At 38.0% G+C, this 16,660-nt stretch overlaps 1 protein-coding gene across 2 annotated transcripts in view; it reads left to right on the plus strand.

Annotated features, from left to right (window-relative positions):
* The window catches only part of CNKSR3 (CNKSR family member 3), a 110,406-nt gene that overhangs the window by 45,742 nt on the left and 48,004 nt on the right, over positions 1-16,660 (plus strand). Inside the window, exon 2 of one of the 2 annotated variants that reach the window (XM_069069627.1) lies at positions 8,007-8,170. The exons of the other annotated variant lie outside the window; for it this stretch is intronic. Coding sequence (XP_068925728.1) covers positions 8,007-8,170 — 164 coding nt within the window. The remainder of the gene's footprint in view (positions 1-8,006; positions 8,171-16,660) is intronic. 2 annotated transcript variants of the gene reach the window in all.

The raw sequence follows: 16,660 nt of genomic DNA on the forward strand, positions 1-16,660 counted from the left end.
CCAAAAACCAGCTTGGAAGGTGGCATCCAATAAAAAATTGTTGCTTTTAGAGGATACTTCCCTAGAAGTTGAATATTGGCTAATTTCTGAAGTCCAGGAGAGCTCAGGTAACAGAAATCATTGATGATAAGAGGAAAAATAGCTGACATTTATGGGCAAATTGCTTAACTCCTGTTTGCCTCAGTTCTTCCTTTGTAAAATGGGGACACACTGCAGAGGGAAATGGCAAATCACTCCAGTATCTTTGCCAAGAAAACCCCCTGGACAAAAAGTCCATGAGGTCACATAGAGTCTGACATGACCAAATGATTGAAGAACAATTTTTTGTCCTGAGGAAGGAGGAAAATTTCTGGTTTTCACTCATACTCTTGCCTCTACTAAGATATTTTAACCTTAAATCTGTTGTTTACAATTTTATTAGCCATTCAAAACTGTCTAGACCGGTTTTTTTTTTTTAAGCATGTGAACTTCAATTCAGTTTCCATTTGCTATAGTTAGTTATAACATTATTTTAGCACATAGTCCACAAAAGATATTAAAAAAAAACATCTTCCCTCACTATGTAGTTCGGTTAACTTCTTATAGAGAAGCAAGATAGAACTTTTTCTGTAATTATTTTACTAAGAAAATTCTGAATATCAGGAATCTGGGGGTCTGCTTTTTAAAAAATTTTTTGGTCTTGATCTGGAAATCCTATCCTGTGAGTGTTGAGACTGGGAATCCAAGAGTGAATCATTTTGAGAAGTCTAAATTATCTTGCTGTAGCCCCCTCGTGGTTAGATACCATCTTGTCTCCCTGGCACGGCTGGTTTAGGTACACTGGGCATATTGACACTTCACTTTTTGCAAGTGTTTTGTGTGCCCAGATCGCTTTGATTTTGGGGTTCATATTAGAAATATGAAAATAGCCAATGGTTATGTAATTTTGGTGGTGTGGGTGTGAGTAGAGGGAGCAGCTAGCTAAGTGTATATAACCAATTCCTGAATTGTAGTATGGGGATATTTGTATTTCTAGGGAGATATTATGGCAGAAAGTTCTCTGACATCTGGTTTTGTGGCCATGGCTGTACTTGCTATTTACCTAGGAAGATCACTGAAAAGAAATGGGGTAACATAGAACCCCCTGGAGGACCAGAAACCTTGCCCCAGAAAACAGCAAGAGTCCACTTTACTGCTGTAGTTAAAAAGAATACATTCGTTTATGTTCTGTTGATTGATGATAAGAGGATTGTTGATTTGGAATATTTCTGTACCTTATCAGAAACATTCTGAATAGCTGTGATCATTGTATGGCGCTGTAGAGGAAGCTGTAGGCGGTTGGAGTGAATTTTACCTCTTCTAGGACATGCCCTAGAAGGACGTTGTTCTTAATCCAAATATAGATTTGGTTTCTTGGCTGTTGCCTATTAGAGAAAAATCTCAGTAAACTGAGATGAAGTTAATGGGTTATATAAAAATTCAAACATAGTAAAATTGCAAGGAATTAGACTCTACTTCCTGTAAGGGAGAATCTGGTTCAGCCAACATCCTCACCTGTTCACAGCTGTAATCAAGGAAGGTCTTACTTTGATATGTAATGAGTCTTGAAACTATGAATGTCAGCGAAGTCACAGTTAATTAATTTTATAATTGTTCTTACCTGTGTGATCTGTCCAAGGATGAGCTTTTTAGGTAAGATATAAGGAGGTAGGTTCGTGCTTTGTTTTTACATTCAGTAATTGACATCCAAGGATTAGTTGTACTGCAAAAAAGCTAGAGAAAATAGGGTTTTATACTCAACTCAGCAGGGCTACTTTTAGAATATCAAAAAAGGAATTAATTAAATTCACCTTTAAAAGGCAAACTAAACATTTCCATAATAAAAACAAAGTGTGTGTAGAAAATAAAGATTACATTGTTGCCCAACCAATTCACTATTAGCAATTAAGTATTAAAAGTTAGCAGGTATTGAATACCTTTGACCTTTCCTTGCTGCTCCCTGGAGTCACGCTGAGCTCAATTCAACTTTTATCTTTTGTCTTCCAGAATGATAATCAGGTTTTGTGAAGTTTTCAGGTCTCACTTATTTCTTCTCTATCTTCAAAACAAGCTTCTCAGCCACTTTTTACACTGTAAGCATGCAATGTCACTGTATTTGTTTACAGACATTCCTAATGTTCTTTCTCCGTAAATGATACGATATTCTTTTATAACCCGGGTTCTCAACAGAACTAGGCATTTTGCAACCAAAACATAGATTTAGCATGTCATACAATCACTTAACACAATGCCTGACACATAGTAAGTGCTTAATAAATGTTTCTTGACTGATTGATCCAGTAGTTAGAGCCCAAGTTAGTAAGTTAGAGAACAAGCCAGTATAGCATAGCGTACCCATCACATAGCACGGTCAATTAGAGTAAGCTATTTTTTCCATAGCTATAAGTTGCATATAAAATATGTTATATAAATAAATAAAATATATAAATTGTAAGTGTATGGTTTAGAGTCCACAACCACTCTCCAACGTAGGAAATAGAAGCAGCATTATGTCCTTTTTTCAAATGGAGAAGAAAACTGAGGCCTAAAGGGTAGAAATTATTTTTCCACTGTTATCCCAGCTAGAAGGCAGGCTTGCTCATTTCAAGTCGAACCAGTGGTGTTTTCTGTTATATCATACCATCTCCCAAATAAACTTATTTTGAGGTCTCCAGATTAAAACTCAATAATCAAGGGAAATGGCCCTGATTGGAATAAATCTTGTTTTCCTTTTCTTAAATTAGTGTCTGCTTTGAATAATTAAGCTTCTTAATATACATATCCTATTACTTCTAGTTACTCTTATTTAGGCACATAGATTGCTGTGGAATGCTAAGGGAAGAGATCTGAGTCTCATTATCAGAGATAATTCTGTTCATTCCAATCATGGCGGAGGTCACAGGGAGCTATGGGAGGTAAGGGGGAGGGTTGGAGAAGTTTTCTTCTTCATTTATCTCTTTACAATGTGGCTTGATTATATGGTTCTAAATATTATGATTTTCCATAACAACTGACATGTTTGAGTAATAATGAAATAAAACACACCCAAAAGGCAAATATTACTGAGTTTTAGGTTTTATCTCTGTCTTTGCATGCTATGCTTAAGCATAGAGAATCAAGAGTTGACTTTACTTGTGTGACTGTCAGAGGCTTCTAAAAATAGAAAACAATGCTCTAAAGTCTTAAAAATTCAAAGGGATTTGATGAGACAGATGTCTAGAGGGAGTCATTTGCTTCTATTTGTTGTTGCCACATTGGGTCATAAAATATCTAAGTTGGGTAGGAGGAGTACCCTCAGTTAAAAAAAATTCAGTCACAAGTTTTCTATAGAGTGGTGGGAAAATAGATAAGGCTTCAACATTCAGGTACAAGATGTGAAACAGGATCCCAGGGCTGTGTGGCTGCTCTGTGGGTAATAGAAGAATAGACTTTAAAGAACATCTGATAGGATGAGGCTTAGCTATGTCATAGTTCTATGCACTTCACATACCAGACAACTGAAGGTTGAGGAGTCAGAACCTAGATACTAGTTTGCAGTTAGTTAAGGGGCAGATATGTTGTCTGGTTGTGGCCTAGTTAGTTATCTGATGTCAGCCTTATGCTTGAGGGAAGAAGAAAAACTCCAGATATTTCACAGTAGTACATTTACTGAAACTTCCACTTAATTTTCCTGTAAGCTAGCCTTTTACTCTTTGTTTGCTTATTCATAACCAAGTTGAAATTGGATTTCATCAAGAATGCCATCTGTCAAAAGCCAGAGATCTGTTAAAAAAACAAAAAAACAACCCAACAAACCAAACACAACAAATCACAATTTTGCTTATCATTTAACTTGAGTTTCACTTTGTGTAGAAATGACCTGCTTTAATCTTGAGACTGGAAAGTAACTGAACATCAAAGGATTGGTATCACCATCTTTTGTTAACTCGGCTTATCGCTAGCTACTCAAGTGGGAAACTATATCGGGTGATTTGTTGGGAGGTGTATAATTTATAAACTACACAGAGCCCTTTTCCTGAGTCACATAAGTTTTACTAAAGACGTTTGTGTGGGTGATATTACAGGCCCCCAGATATGTAATTTCTTTGGGTTCGAAATGATATATGATTACAGGGATGTGATGATTTGCTGTGTCCTCAGTCAAATATGCTTCCCAAGGGTGAACTCTAAGAGCTTACAAGTACATTATGACCCTGTAGCCATTAAACTCTCCTGAGTGCCTATTTTGTACCATGCATTGTACTAACATATCTATTATGCCTGACAATACATACGTGTTCCTCACCCATCTTAGCAAAGAGGTGTGTGTGTGTGTGTGTGTGTGTTCAGCTCTTTTCTGAGGCCAAGTTTGAGCATTACACTTAAAACAACTTTGAGTTTCATTTTTTCATTGTTTTTGTTTACATTGTTGTAGATGTTTTGCATATTGTTTTCCTGGTTCTGCTTGTTTAACTGTATTTATGTTAGCTGGCGTAAGTCTTCCCACACTTCTCCGAATTCTTCCTTTCCATTGTTGTTATTAGGCAGAAATATTCCATTATGTTTATGTGCCACAATTTGTTTTGCCATTACTCAGCTGATGGGGAATGTGAGCATGGGAATGTGGTTGGTTTTAATTCACTAGTTTTCAACCTTAGCTGACTCATGTAAATTGTAGCCAAATTGATTTTTTTTTCTCTGAAAAGTTTTAAAGGTATTTCCATTTTGGTGTAAAACTCACCCTGTATCTTTAGCTAAAGAATTATAAGGATTAGGTCATTTCCTCTTATTTAGTAAAATTTCAGTTTTGTACTACAGAATAGAATTTTATATTATAAAGTAACACTGTATGCTACTAAAATTAACATGATCATGAAATGCTTATTGATTTTGCTTTTGTTTCTTGTTATTTGCTTCCAGTACCACCAAAAATACCTCTACAATGCATAAAGTTCATGTTGATTTTTTTGGTGGTTGGTTGGTTTTTTAAAAAGAGACAGTCTAGTGTTATTAAAAAGGCATTGAACAAGATAGTAATTTGGAAACTTTGATTCTTTTAAGTCCGTCATTAACTATCATGACTTTGGGCAAAACAGTTCCCCTCCTTATACCTTGGTTAGTTCTGCTACAAAATTGTTGTTGTTCAGTCGTTTCTGACCCTTCATGACCCCATTTGGGGTTTTCTTGGCAGAGATACTGGAATGGTTTACCATTTCCTTTTCCATTCTACAAAATTAGGCAGTTGGAATTGATCTTTTCTGAGGTTACTTCAAACTGTGATTATAATCACATCTAATAATGGAGCAGGAGAATCCCATATTGTTTCTATTACTATTTCTATTAACGAATTAGTTAATCCATATGATTGTTCTGAATTAATCAAAACTTTGTCATATGACATTTCTTGTCATGGGAAAATTTCTTTACCTCCAGACCCAGTTCCTCATCTGTCATATAACTAAAGTTACACTTTAGAATTTTCCTTACACATCTATTTTTCTTTGAAAGAATTGTGTAAGTGAAGGGCTGTTTAGGAAGATAATAAAAGAAGGTTCTTTATAGGTTACTTCCATGTTGGTGACAAGCTTTTAAGACCTAGTTCTGTTCAGGATGTATTTATTTTTTGTGCACAACATTGAAGTCAAGTGACTCTTGTTCAAAACTTATTTCAATGAGTATATTTGGGGACCATCCAACATACATCTTGTCTAGTAAAAAATTTTTAAGTCATCCTAGTCAGGTTATGTGTTGCAAGAAATGCATGAGTTGCAATATTCTTTTACAACAAAACAAAGGGAAAGGTCCTTGGGCTTTTTTCCTTCTTAAGGACTATTGTAGGAGTTAGACTTAAAAATAATTTGAGAGATCATCTAGTCTACTCCATCTAGTCCATTTTCAGTTGAGAAAAGAGGGTCAAATAATCACATTTCACACTTATATTGTCTACTGGACAGAACCAGCCTCTAACCTGTAGGTGGCCAGAGCTGAACAGAGCAGCCTAAAGACAGGAGAGTCAGGAATGAAACAGCAGTTTAATTTCAAAGTGAGGAAAATGGCTTGCAAGCAGGGAGTCAGATCAGACACATGTGCCAGGACCCCACCCCTAGTGGGAGAACTTGAGACAGTGTGGGGAGATCTCAGTTCTTATGTTAGTGGCTACACAGTGAGCTGTAGCCCTGACCATGAGCATCAACCATCAGCAACAATGGGACAAGTTTGATTCATAGTAGGGCTTCATGACCAGACTATGGATACGTGTCTGAACTCAGAGAACACCTGGTGCTAATTAAAGCACTACAGTAATTATGTGATTTTGCTGGGGCTTAGATCATCCAGAGGGTGAGTGCAAAGGATTGTTGTTATGCCAAGCTCAAGGCACAACCTGCATGCTGGGCCTTAGCCCCGGAAAACATGGTGTCTCCCAATATCTTGATAATATTGTGCTTTCTTTGAAGCTTGTAAAGTGCTTTCTTTATAAACATGAGAAGAGGGTTTGGGAAGCTAAGTGACTTTTTTTCTGCTCATAGAATTAGTAGGTGACTCAAGTAGGATTTGAAATCAGGTCTTTTGACCTCAAGGACAGATCCCTATTTATTGTGCTACTCTGTCTTATGCTAGAGTTAAAATTCCCCTTAAGCTAATAATATTAACTTAAATAATAGTGCTTTATAAGTAGCTAGTTCTGGGAATATTTGTGTTATTATTACTTTTGAGAGGCTTATACTTTGTGTTTACCTCCTTGCAATTCCTTCCAGAAAACACTACATCTCCCATCTTCATGCCTTTTCACTGGCTGCCCCCCACCCCTTGGAAGCCCCTCTCCTCATCTCTACCTCTTGGCTTCCTTCAAATCTTAGCCAAAATTCCACCTTCTGCAAGAAACTTTTTTTTTCCTTTTTTTTTTTTAAGGAGCCAGTCTCTTCTGAAATTATATTTGTGTTATTTGGTTGTTGTTTGTTTTTTGCTTTTTTTCGAGGGGCAATTGGGGTTAAGTGACTTGCCCAAGGTCACACAGCTAGTTTTTGTTTGTGTGTTAAGTGTCTGAGGCTGGATTTGAACTCAGGGCCTCCAGACTCCAGGGCCAGTGCTCTATTCACTGATCCACCTAGCTGCCCCAAGAAACTTTTCTTGATCTCTCTGAAAGCTAGTGCCTTGCCTTTGTGATCATCTCCAATTTATGAAGTATTTATCTTGTTTGTATATAACTGCCTGTTGTCTCCACCATTAGATCTTGAGTTCCTTGATAATAGTCTTTTGCCTTTCTTTGCATCACATCATAGATTCTTAATAAATGCTTTACTATTGATATCTTATTTAGCATATGATGATGGGAGAGGAAAAGAGTAGTGATTAAAGGTCAGGGAAACTGGATTCAAATTCTCTCCTTGATAATGATAACAATAGTTAGCAATTACATACAGTAGATTTGCAAAATCTTTTACAAATATTATTTGATCTCCATAACAACCGTGGGAAGTAGGTCCTATCATTATTCCTATTTTACATCTGAAGAAGCAAAGCAGCAGGTTAAGTGACTTGCCTAGGGTAACACAGCTCTTAAGTCTCTGCAGCTGGATTTGGACTCAGGTCTTCCTGACTGTGGGTCCACTGTTTTTTCCATTGCCCTACCTAATAGCCTCTGCCATTTACTACCTATAGGTGACCCTTGGACAGGTCTCCTAATCTTCTTGACCCCTACCTTCATTTTCTATTTAAAATAGGATGAGTTGGGAATTTTAGATAATCTCTGAGGTTTCCTACTCTACATCTAAGATTCTGATGATCCTATCTAAGCTCTTGAGGGCTTAGAATTCTTAAAATCAGTTTTAAAAAGCCAACTTCCAAATTGCTGCTCTTGAACAAGAAAGATGTTGTTGAGAAGATTCCAGAGAATGAGGATGGCAAACAGGTAGAAATTTAGAATGGCAGATTAGTGATCATTGACTTGATTTATTAGTATGGAAATGGAAATGAACAGACTTCTAATGCTTCTCTGTTTCTTTTGATAGGGTTGGATGATTGCCTCCAGCAGTATGTCCATAAATTTGAACGGGAGAAAATAAATGGTGAACAGCTCTTGCAGATTTCCCACCAGGATCTCGAAGAACTGGGTGTTACCAGAATTGGGCACCAGGAACTTGTATTGGAGGCTGTGGATCTTCTATGTGCATTGGTTAGTTGCGTTGTTTAAAACACACATACACACACACACAATCTACAAATAGAAATATTTTGAGAAAAGAAAGTTAGGATTCTTATTTTATTTTTCCTTTCAAAACAAAATCTGTCATTTTTTCCCCCCATTTGAAGCTTGCCTTATGCCAGGAAACTGTTTGTAAAGGGGGAAGGGAAAGGGAGAGAGGGGCATAAGAATTTATATGGTGCCTTCTATGTGCTAGGCATTGTGCTAAGTGCTTTTTCAAATATTTCATTTGATCCTCAGCAATCTGGGGAGGGAGGTGCTGTTACCATATCCATTTTACAGTTGAGAAAACTGAAATTAATTGACTTGCCTAGGGTCATATAGCTGGTAAATGTCTGAGGTCAGATTCGAACCCAGGTCTTTGAGATTTCAGTCCCAGTTCTCTGTCCACTGCAAATGGATTGTATTTTGGTGTTAAGTTCAAAGTTCATATTTTCTTGACTAACATAATAGAGTTGAAAAATAATCATGAATGGAAATAGAAGTTTGGGTTTAAATTAATAGTAGCAGTGGGTTTTTATTTTTGTGTAGGCATTTGTGTTGCATGGATGTTTATTGGAATAGCAATAATAGTTGCTGTTTGATATTTTATAGTTTCCCACTGGAAAAGAACCTTGGAAATCACCCCCCCCCCCACCTCCATTTTACAGATGTAGACACTGGGGCCAAAAAATATGTAAGTCACTTCATTCCAGTCACAAGGTAGTAATTAGTCAGAACTGAGATTTGAGCCCTGATCTTCTGACTTCAGCTCCAGTGATCTATGAAGAGCTCAAAACTTAAGGTCTTTGAAGTGGCCACATTTTTGTAGTATGGGGAATCCTGGAGTGAGTCGTTGAGACTTTGATTTCATTAGTCTGGGGAGACTATCACCATTATTATCAGCAGTTTATAATCTTAGTTACCTGGGACAAGGTTAAAGAATTTGCTCATGGTTATACAGCTAGTATGTATCAGAGCTAATGCTTGATCTCGGGTTTAACTGACTCTATGGTTGGTTTTCAATCAGTCAACCAACATTTATTAGGCATCTGCTAAGTGCCAGGCATGGTGCTAAGAACTGGGGATACAAAAAGAGACAAAAGACAACCCCTGCCCTCAAGGAGCTTACAATCTATTGGGGGAGACAATGTGCAAACAACTATACAAAGCAAGGTATATACAGGATGAATAGAAAATAGTTAAGAGTAGGGGTGGCTAGGTGGCGCAGTGAGTAAAGTGCCAGCCCCTGAGTCTGGAGGACCTGAGTTCAGTTCTGGCCTCAGACACTTAACACACACACACACACACACACACACACACACACCTTGTAACCATGGGCAAGTTACTTAACCCCAATTGCCCTCCAAAGGCAAAAAAAAAAAAAAAAAAGAGAGGGAAGGCACTGGAATTAAGAGGAATTGGTGAAGGCTTCCTGTAGAAGGTGGGATTTTAGTTGGGACTTAAAGGAAGCAAGGGAAGTCAGTAGTTGGAATGGAGGAAAGTGAGCATTAGGGACAGTCACAGAAGATGCTGGGAGCCAGAAGATAAGAGTATCTTATTGGAGGAATAGCCCGGAGGCCAGTGTCACTGTCACACTGCTTTTTGAAGATAAGACAACATAAAAAACTTTATATAATCCACAAAAATGGTCAAAATGTTGAATTGAAAAATACCTAATGCTACAAACATCAAAGTAATTTACTTTTTAAAAAAGGTTTTTTCGATATTAACAGTACTTTAACAATAATATTGGGCAACTAGGTGGCTCATTGGATAAGGTGCTGCACCTGAAGTCAAGAAGACCTGAGTTCAGTTCTTACCTCAGACACTTCCTAGCTGTGCGACCTTGGGCAAGTCACTTAACCCTGTTTTCCTTAGTTCCCTCATTTGTAAAATGAGCTGGAGAAGGAAATGGCAAACCACTCCTGTATCATTGCCAAGAAAACCCCAGATGGGGTCATGAAGAGTCAGACACAAGTGAAAAACAACTGAACAACAACAAAAAGAATAATATTATAGGCACTTAATAATTTCTTGTTACTTGGTTTATTTTTGCATTTCTTGATCACTGAAGTGGTAGAAAATGAAGAACTATCAACTCTATCTGCATATTACCTGATTTTGTCCAGGCCTAAAACTAGTAAATTAAAACTAACCACATTCTTGTTCTTGCATTAAATTTGTTGCTACATCTGTGGGGGAGCATTTAAATTTTTTATTACCATTTTTATTATTTTTAAAAATCATTTTTGTTATTCAAAAACCACAAATAAACATACCAAAAAATAAACTCCTTAGCCTTTAAGAGAATAGAGTCAGATGAAAGAATAAGCAAAAAGAAAATTTTTTTTGGCCCCCTTCTGGACTAATTGAAGTTGCCTCTGCTTTTCCTTCCTTTAAGGACTAGTCAACAAACATTTTTAGACACCTGCTATGTGCCAGGTGTCGTGCTAAACATTGGGAAAGGAAAAAAAGCATTTTGTAAGCTCCTAATATGTTCCAGGTACTTCACTAAGTGCTTTATGTATCTTAATTAACTCATTTGATCCTTACAACAACCTGGGAGGTATCATTTCCCTTTTACACTTGAAGGAACTGATGCAGATGAAGTTTAAGTGACTTACTAACCCCAAGGTCACACAGCCAGTAAGTGTCAGAGGCATTTGGTTCGGGTCTTCTTGACTCGAGGTCTAGCACTCTATCCATTGTGCCACCTCGCTTCTCTGCTAGGTAGCCAAGGGTGCAAAGAAAAGCAAGAGGAGTCTTTGCCCTCTGGCACTTCACAGTCAGATACTAAAAAAAAAAATAATTGGTGTCTGTTTGATACAAACTACAGCTTTGGTTCTTTGGATTTTGCCCATCATCACCTTGGCCATGTTCCTCTATTACCTTGTATACTTCATAGTTGTGGCATTAAATATTCCATTCCTTTAATGTATGTAGGAATATTTTACTTACAAATGGTTCTGTTGAGTGTGGAATCGACGTTGGTTTTGACAGTGTCATGTTATAGATGTGATTTCTTTAAAAGTCTGGGTTTGGACAAATTTGAGAGCATTCAAACTGTGTTTGTAATGCTAGGAAATAGTGCCAGAAGTGTATACGATTACATCATGGAGAATGGTGGGAAAGAATGCTCTCTCGATCATTTTGCCATTGCTGGTCTAAGTTCCATTGATTATATAACACTTGCTGCATTGTTTGCATTCTTAAAATGGACAGAGCCCTGTCTTCCTCTCTGAAATGCACTGCCCTTGTTTAGGAAAAAAAAGGGGGGGAGGAACTTATTTGTAGTTGATAAATGAGCTGCCACGAGGGAGACACTGTAGCCAAGTGGTCTGAGTGTTGGCTTGGGAGTCAGAATCTTTGAATTTTAATTCTGACTGCCAATGATTTGCTTTGTGACTTTTGGGGGACATTATAGGGTTTCTGTTTTCTCCATCTATACTGTAATACTCACCTTAGACATAGTTGTATGTCTGAATGTCTAAATGCTTTGCTCTCCTGTGTGTGTGTGTGTGTGTGTGTGTGTGTGTGTGTGTGTGTGTTATAGGGGTTCTGCTAGTTACCATAAATTCAAATTGGATGCTTGCTATTATTTACAAAGAAGGGATTTTACTTTTGCCTGAGGATTTAAAAAAATACACACTGGAGAAATTACCTCATGATGTGATTTAGTAAAATCTTCATTTAAATTTCTTAAATTTGGGTTGCCTTTTTCATTCATAGTGTTAATTGAAGGACAGATAAATTATGAATTAGCCATTGCACCAAGAAATGAAAGGAAGGAGTAACCAGTCATGTGAGCACACAGTATGTACATTAAGTGAAATAATGAACATGACAGTTACCTCGGGGCATTCCTTTTTCTTCTCCCTTTCCCTACCTCTTAAAATATTAGAATAGAGTGAACAAAGCTGGAGACATGCCAGATCCCAAAGCTATGCTTTATCTCCTACAATTTCCTCCTAATTTCCTTAGTAGACAAAGTTTTGACCTCAGACCCATTTCTGGAAATGCTTTCTGCAGCAGAGTTCCAGTTAATGCATTAGACAGAAATTTCATGTGATGTAGTTGAAATAAAGTGCTGGGGGGGGAGGGGAGTTGAAATAAGGAGGTGGCAAGGCTGTGTCTGTGGTTTCAAATTAAACTGGATTTTTATAAGAATAATTGTTCCATTTTTAATCTGTGATGCAATGCCTTTTTTTTTGTCATGGCATTCATCTTTTTTTTTAATATTCTTAATTCAGTTCTAACTTAAATAGCATTTCCTCCCTTTTGTGTTAGGCCTTTAGCTCTGTTGTTACATCAATAGTAACATAGTGTAGTGGAGGGTTGGTGGAATGTGGGTGGGACTCAGAAAGACTTAGGTTTGAATTCTGTCCCAGATACTTATGAACTTTTCAGTTTTGCACAAGTCACTTAACCTGCTCTGGGCCTCAGTTTCCTCATCTATAAAATATGAAAGCCAGACTCACTGACCTCTTCAGTCACTTCCATCTCTAAAATATGTCTACCCTGATTCAGTAAACTGCATCTCATATGTCTTATTTAACACTACTTGAAACTGAATTCTTGAGTGTCATGCCCCCTAACCAGAAAGACTTTGAGGATAAGGGTCTACTGAGGACCTGCTCAGCTAAATTTGGAGCATCACTTCATTATTCAAAGGTTGTTTTCCAGGTGATGAATGTTTTTTGTCCACCAGGAATTCATGAACAATCTTTTAGTGTGTGGAAGATTTGCTGTTTCTGTCGATGAGGTTGGGAGTAACCGCACAGAAATCGTGGTGATGAATAGCTCTTCTCTCTAGAAAATATCTTACTTGCCTGACTGTTCCTTCACCATCTCCTTTCTTGGCTCATAATCCATATAGCAGCCCCTAACTATGGTTGGAACCCAAGGTTGTGTCCTAGGTTTTTCTCCCTCCCTCTCTTTCCCTCCCTCACTCCCTTCCCTCTTTCTCTCTTTTTCTCTCTCCCACTCTCTCCTCCCCTTTCTTCCTCCCTCCCTCTTTTTCTCCCTCCCTTCTTGTCTTTCTCCCCCTTTTCTCCCCCCCCGAACCTCCTTCCTTTTCTCTTCCCTCTTCCTCCCTCCCCCTTTTTCTTTTTCCCTCTTTCTCCCTCTCCATTCCCCCTCTTCCTACCCCTCCCCCAGCTGACTGTAACTGACTCTTGGCAACCACATTGCCTCTCAAGGGTTTAGCTCTCTTCTTTATGTAGATGACTCACAGATACATATATCACCAACCCCAGCCTCTCCCCCGAGCTTTGTCCCACATCACCGATTACCTATTGGACATTTTAAACTGGGTGTCTTGGAAACATTTCAAACTCCACAAGTACGAAACTGAAGTAATTATCTCCCTCCACACGTCCCCACCCCCAACTTTCCACCTTCCCAGTTGTATTACTATCCTTTCCCAGGCTTCAAACTACATCATTATCCATTCCTCCTTACTCTCCCATACCTCACATAGCCAGTCAGCTGCCATGCCTTTCTGTTTTCCCTTGTATGACTTCTCTTGTATCTGACCCCTTTCATTTGTTCCTATAGCTACCATCTTAGTTCAGGCCTTATCACTTCTGCCTAGACTTTTGCAAGTTTCTTAATTTATCACCCTGCCCCAAGTCTTCCCAACAGTCCTCCATTCTACACACTTCTGCCAAAGCAATTCAGATCAGACTATGGGACTCATTCAGCCAACTTGAGTGTCTCCCTACTACCTCTAGGATCCAAATACAAATGTCTTTTTTCCTTTTAAAGTCCAACATAACTGGAATTCAACCTTTCTTTACAACCTCAATGTACATTTTTCTCTTCCCAGCATTCTGTGATGGCTAGCCTGACTGACCTTCTTTGTTCCTCACACACTAAACTCCATCTGCCTTCTTTGTGCCTTTGTATTGGCTGTCCCCCATACCTGGAATCCACTCCCTCCTTGCCTCTTTCTCATCAAATCACTTTCTTCCTTAAATATATACCCCAAGCACCATTTTCTGCATGAATGCCTTTCTTGATCTACCTAAATGCTAGTGGCTTCCATCCCCCATCTATCTTATGTTTAACTATTTTGTGTATATTTGCATTTATTCACTTTATATCTGTTTTGTACATATTTTTATCTGTAATTGTTATCTTCCTCCTTAGAACCAAAGCACACTGTGAATAGAGATTGTTTCATTCTTTGTACTTTGGGTAGTTAGGTGGGGAAATGGATAGAGCACCAGGAAGACCCCTATTTGCCTCAGTTTCCCCATCTATAAAATGGGAATAATAATAGCACCTGCCTCTCAGGATTGGTGTGAGGATCAAATGAAATAATAATTGTAATGTGCTTAGCACAGTGTTGGACACTGTTGCCATGAGTAAAATAGCACATAGTAAGTGCTACGTAAATGTTAGCTGGTGGTGGTGGTGGTAGTATCAGTATCTCTAGCACCTAACTCACTGCCTGGCATATAATAAATAATAAATACTTTGATTGCATCTTTTTGACCTTTAAGATGAAGCTGTTCCTGAGCCAGCCAATTGTTAGTGACCCCCTTTCCCAAACTACCTTGTTTTTTATTTGTGTTCCCTTTATCTTTCTGTATTTTTATATGTACTTGTCTCCTCTATTAGAAAGCAAACTCTTTTTGAGTAGAGAATGTTTTTTTTGCCCCCTCAAAAAACTTGCTGGAACATAGTAGGCACTTGATGAAGGCTTGTTGATTGGTTTGGATCTGTGATTCCATTCTTGCTGAGACTTCCTCAATGAGAAAACTTACTGCTCTAATACAGAGGATCCTCTTCTCAAAGTTTTAGGAGAATCCCTTCTGAAATTAAGTAACTTGTCCCTTGTCACACCCAGGTCTTACCCGATGCTGAGGCCAGCTCTCCATTTTACCATGTCTGCCTCTGGAGGACACTGAAGTAATAGAGATAGGTCATTTTATAACTGTTATAGGCACTTAGGAGTTTTATGGATGTGAGTTTTATAATACCTTGGAAATGTTTAGGGTGAAAACAAGTAACTAATTGGATGGCCATTGACAAACAGAAATTTTATAGTGAGTTGCCATGAGTAAAACAGCTTATAAGACTATAGTTTATAAGGATCCCTTAAAAATCTGCTGAAACTCAAGTAAAATTAGAGAAAAAGAAAAGGTGAAGTCTTTTGTGATCTAGCCAGGGAAGAGCTACAAAAAATGGCCTTGATTAAGGGTTGTTAGGGCAGAATTCAGGAGGAAACAGATTGAAAAGCCTATGTTTGAGTTAAAAATGCAGTTTTGAGTTAGTGATAGATGTTGTACCTGAAGCCTGTCTAAGAAGATTTCCTTAAGACTTGGGGTAAGAGGCAGCTGGTCAGTCTGGGAATGAAACATTAGAACTGACAAAGACAGACTTAACCCTATTTGTTGAACTGTGGAATCCCTGTAATTTACCAGCTTGTACTTTGAAATTCCTCACACTATCCTAAGGTAGATTTTTGTATATCAACTTAATTACTAAGAAAAGCTTGTCCTGAGCAAGGGACTTTGATAAGTGCTGAGAATACAGAGACCAAAACAAGATGGCCATTGCACTCAAGGAGCTTACTTGCTATTAGGGAGATACAATGTGCACCCATAATCATAAATAAATGGCAGTATGAGCAGGGAGAGCAAGCTGAAATATTTAGGAAGATCAGGAAAAGCTTTATAGAGAATATAGCAGAAGAGCTAAGCTTTCAACATAAGGGGTTTTTAGCAGCACAGATGAGGAGGTAGAACATTCCAGGCATGGGGATTTGTCCTGTGCAAATGCACAGAGGCAGAAGAGGAGATCTGAGTTTGGGGGAGTACCTAGGAATTGTTCACTCTATCTGGAATAGAATCATGGAGTAGAAGTATAGCAGGTAGTGTATAATAAGTCTAGAAAGGTATATTGGAGTTGGATTTTAGAGAGCTTTAAGACAATCTAAATTTGATTTTATGATAGAGTTAATAGGCATTGAAGGATTTTTAGCAGAGAAAGAACATGGATAACCTTCTGCCTTATTCTGTCAGATGAATGGAGGGTATATGGGAGATGGTAGAGATTAGAAGCAAGGATATTAATTTAGGCACAATTATTACACTAATGGGTCAGCTAGGTGGCACAGTGCTTAGAACACTTGTCTTGGAATCAAGAAGACTCAGCTTTGTGAATTCAAATCTGATTTTAGACAATTACTATCGGTATGACCCTGGGCAAGTCACTTAACCCTGTTTGCCTCAGTTCCTTATCTGTAAAATGAGCTGGAGAAGGAAATGGCAAACCACTTCATTATCTTTGCCAAGAAAACCCCACATGAGATCACGAATAGTTACATGATGAACAATAACATTATACTACTAGTAATATAATACTAATATAGAGATGCTGAAGACCCAGACTAAGGTATTGGCTTTGTGAGTAGAGAGAAGACAAAAAAGAGATATGTATTGGGGGGGATAGAATTGATAAGACTTGACA

This window comes from Petaurus breviceps, unplaced genomic scaffold (genome assembly GCF_028583685.1).
Source record: "Petaurus breviceps papuanus isolate PSGF00001 unplaced genomic scaffold, PetGlider_PUasm1.0 90784, whole genome shotgun sequence".
NCBI classification, from domain to species: domain Eukaryota; kingdom Metazoa; phylum Chordata; class Mammalia; order Diprotodontia; family Petauridae; genus Petaurus; species Petaurus breviceps.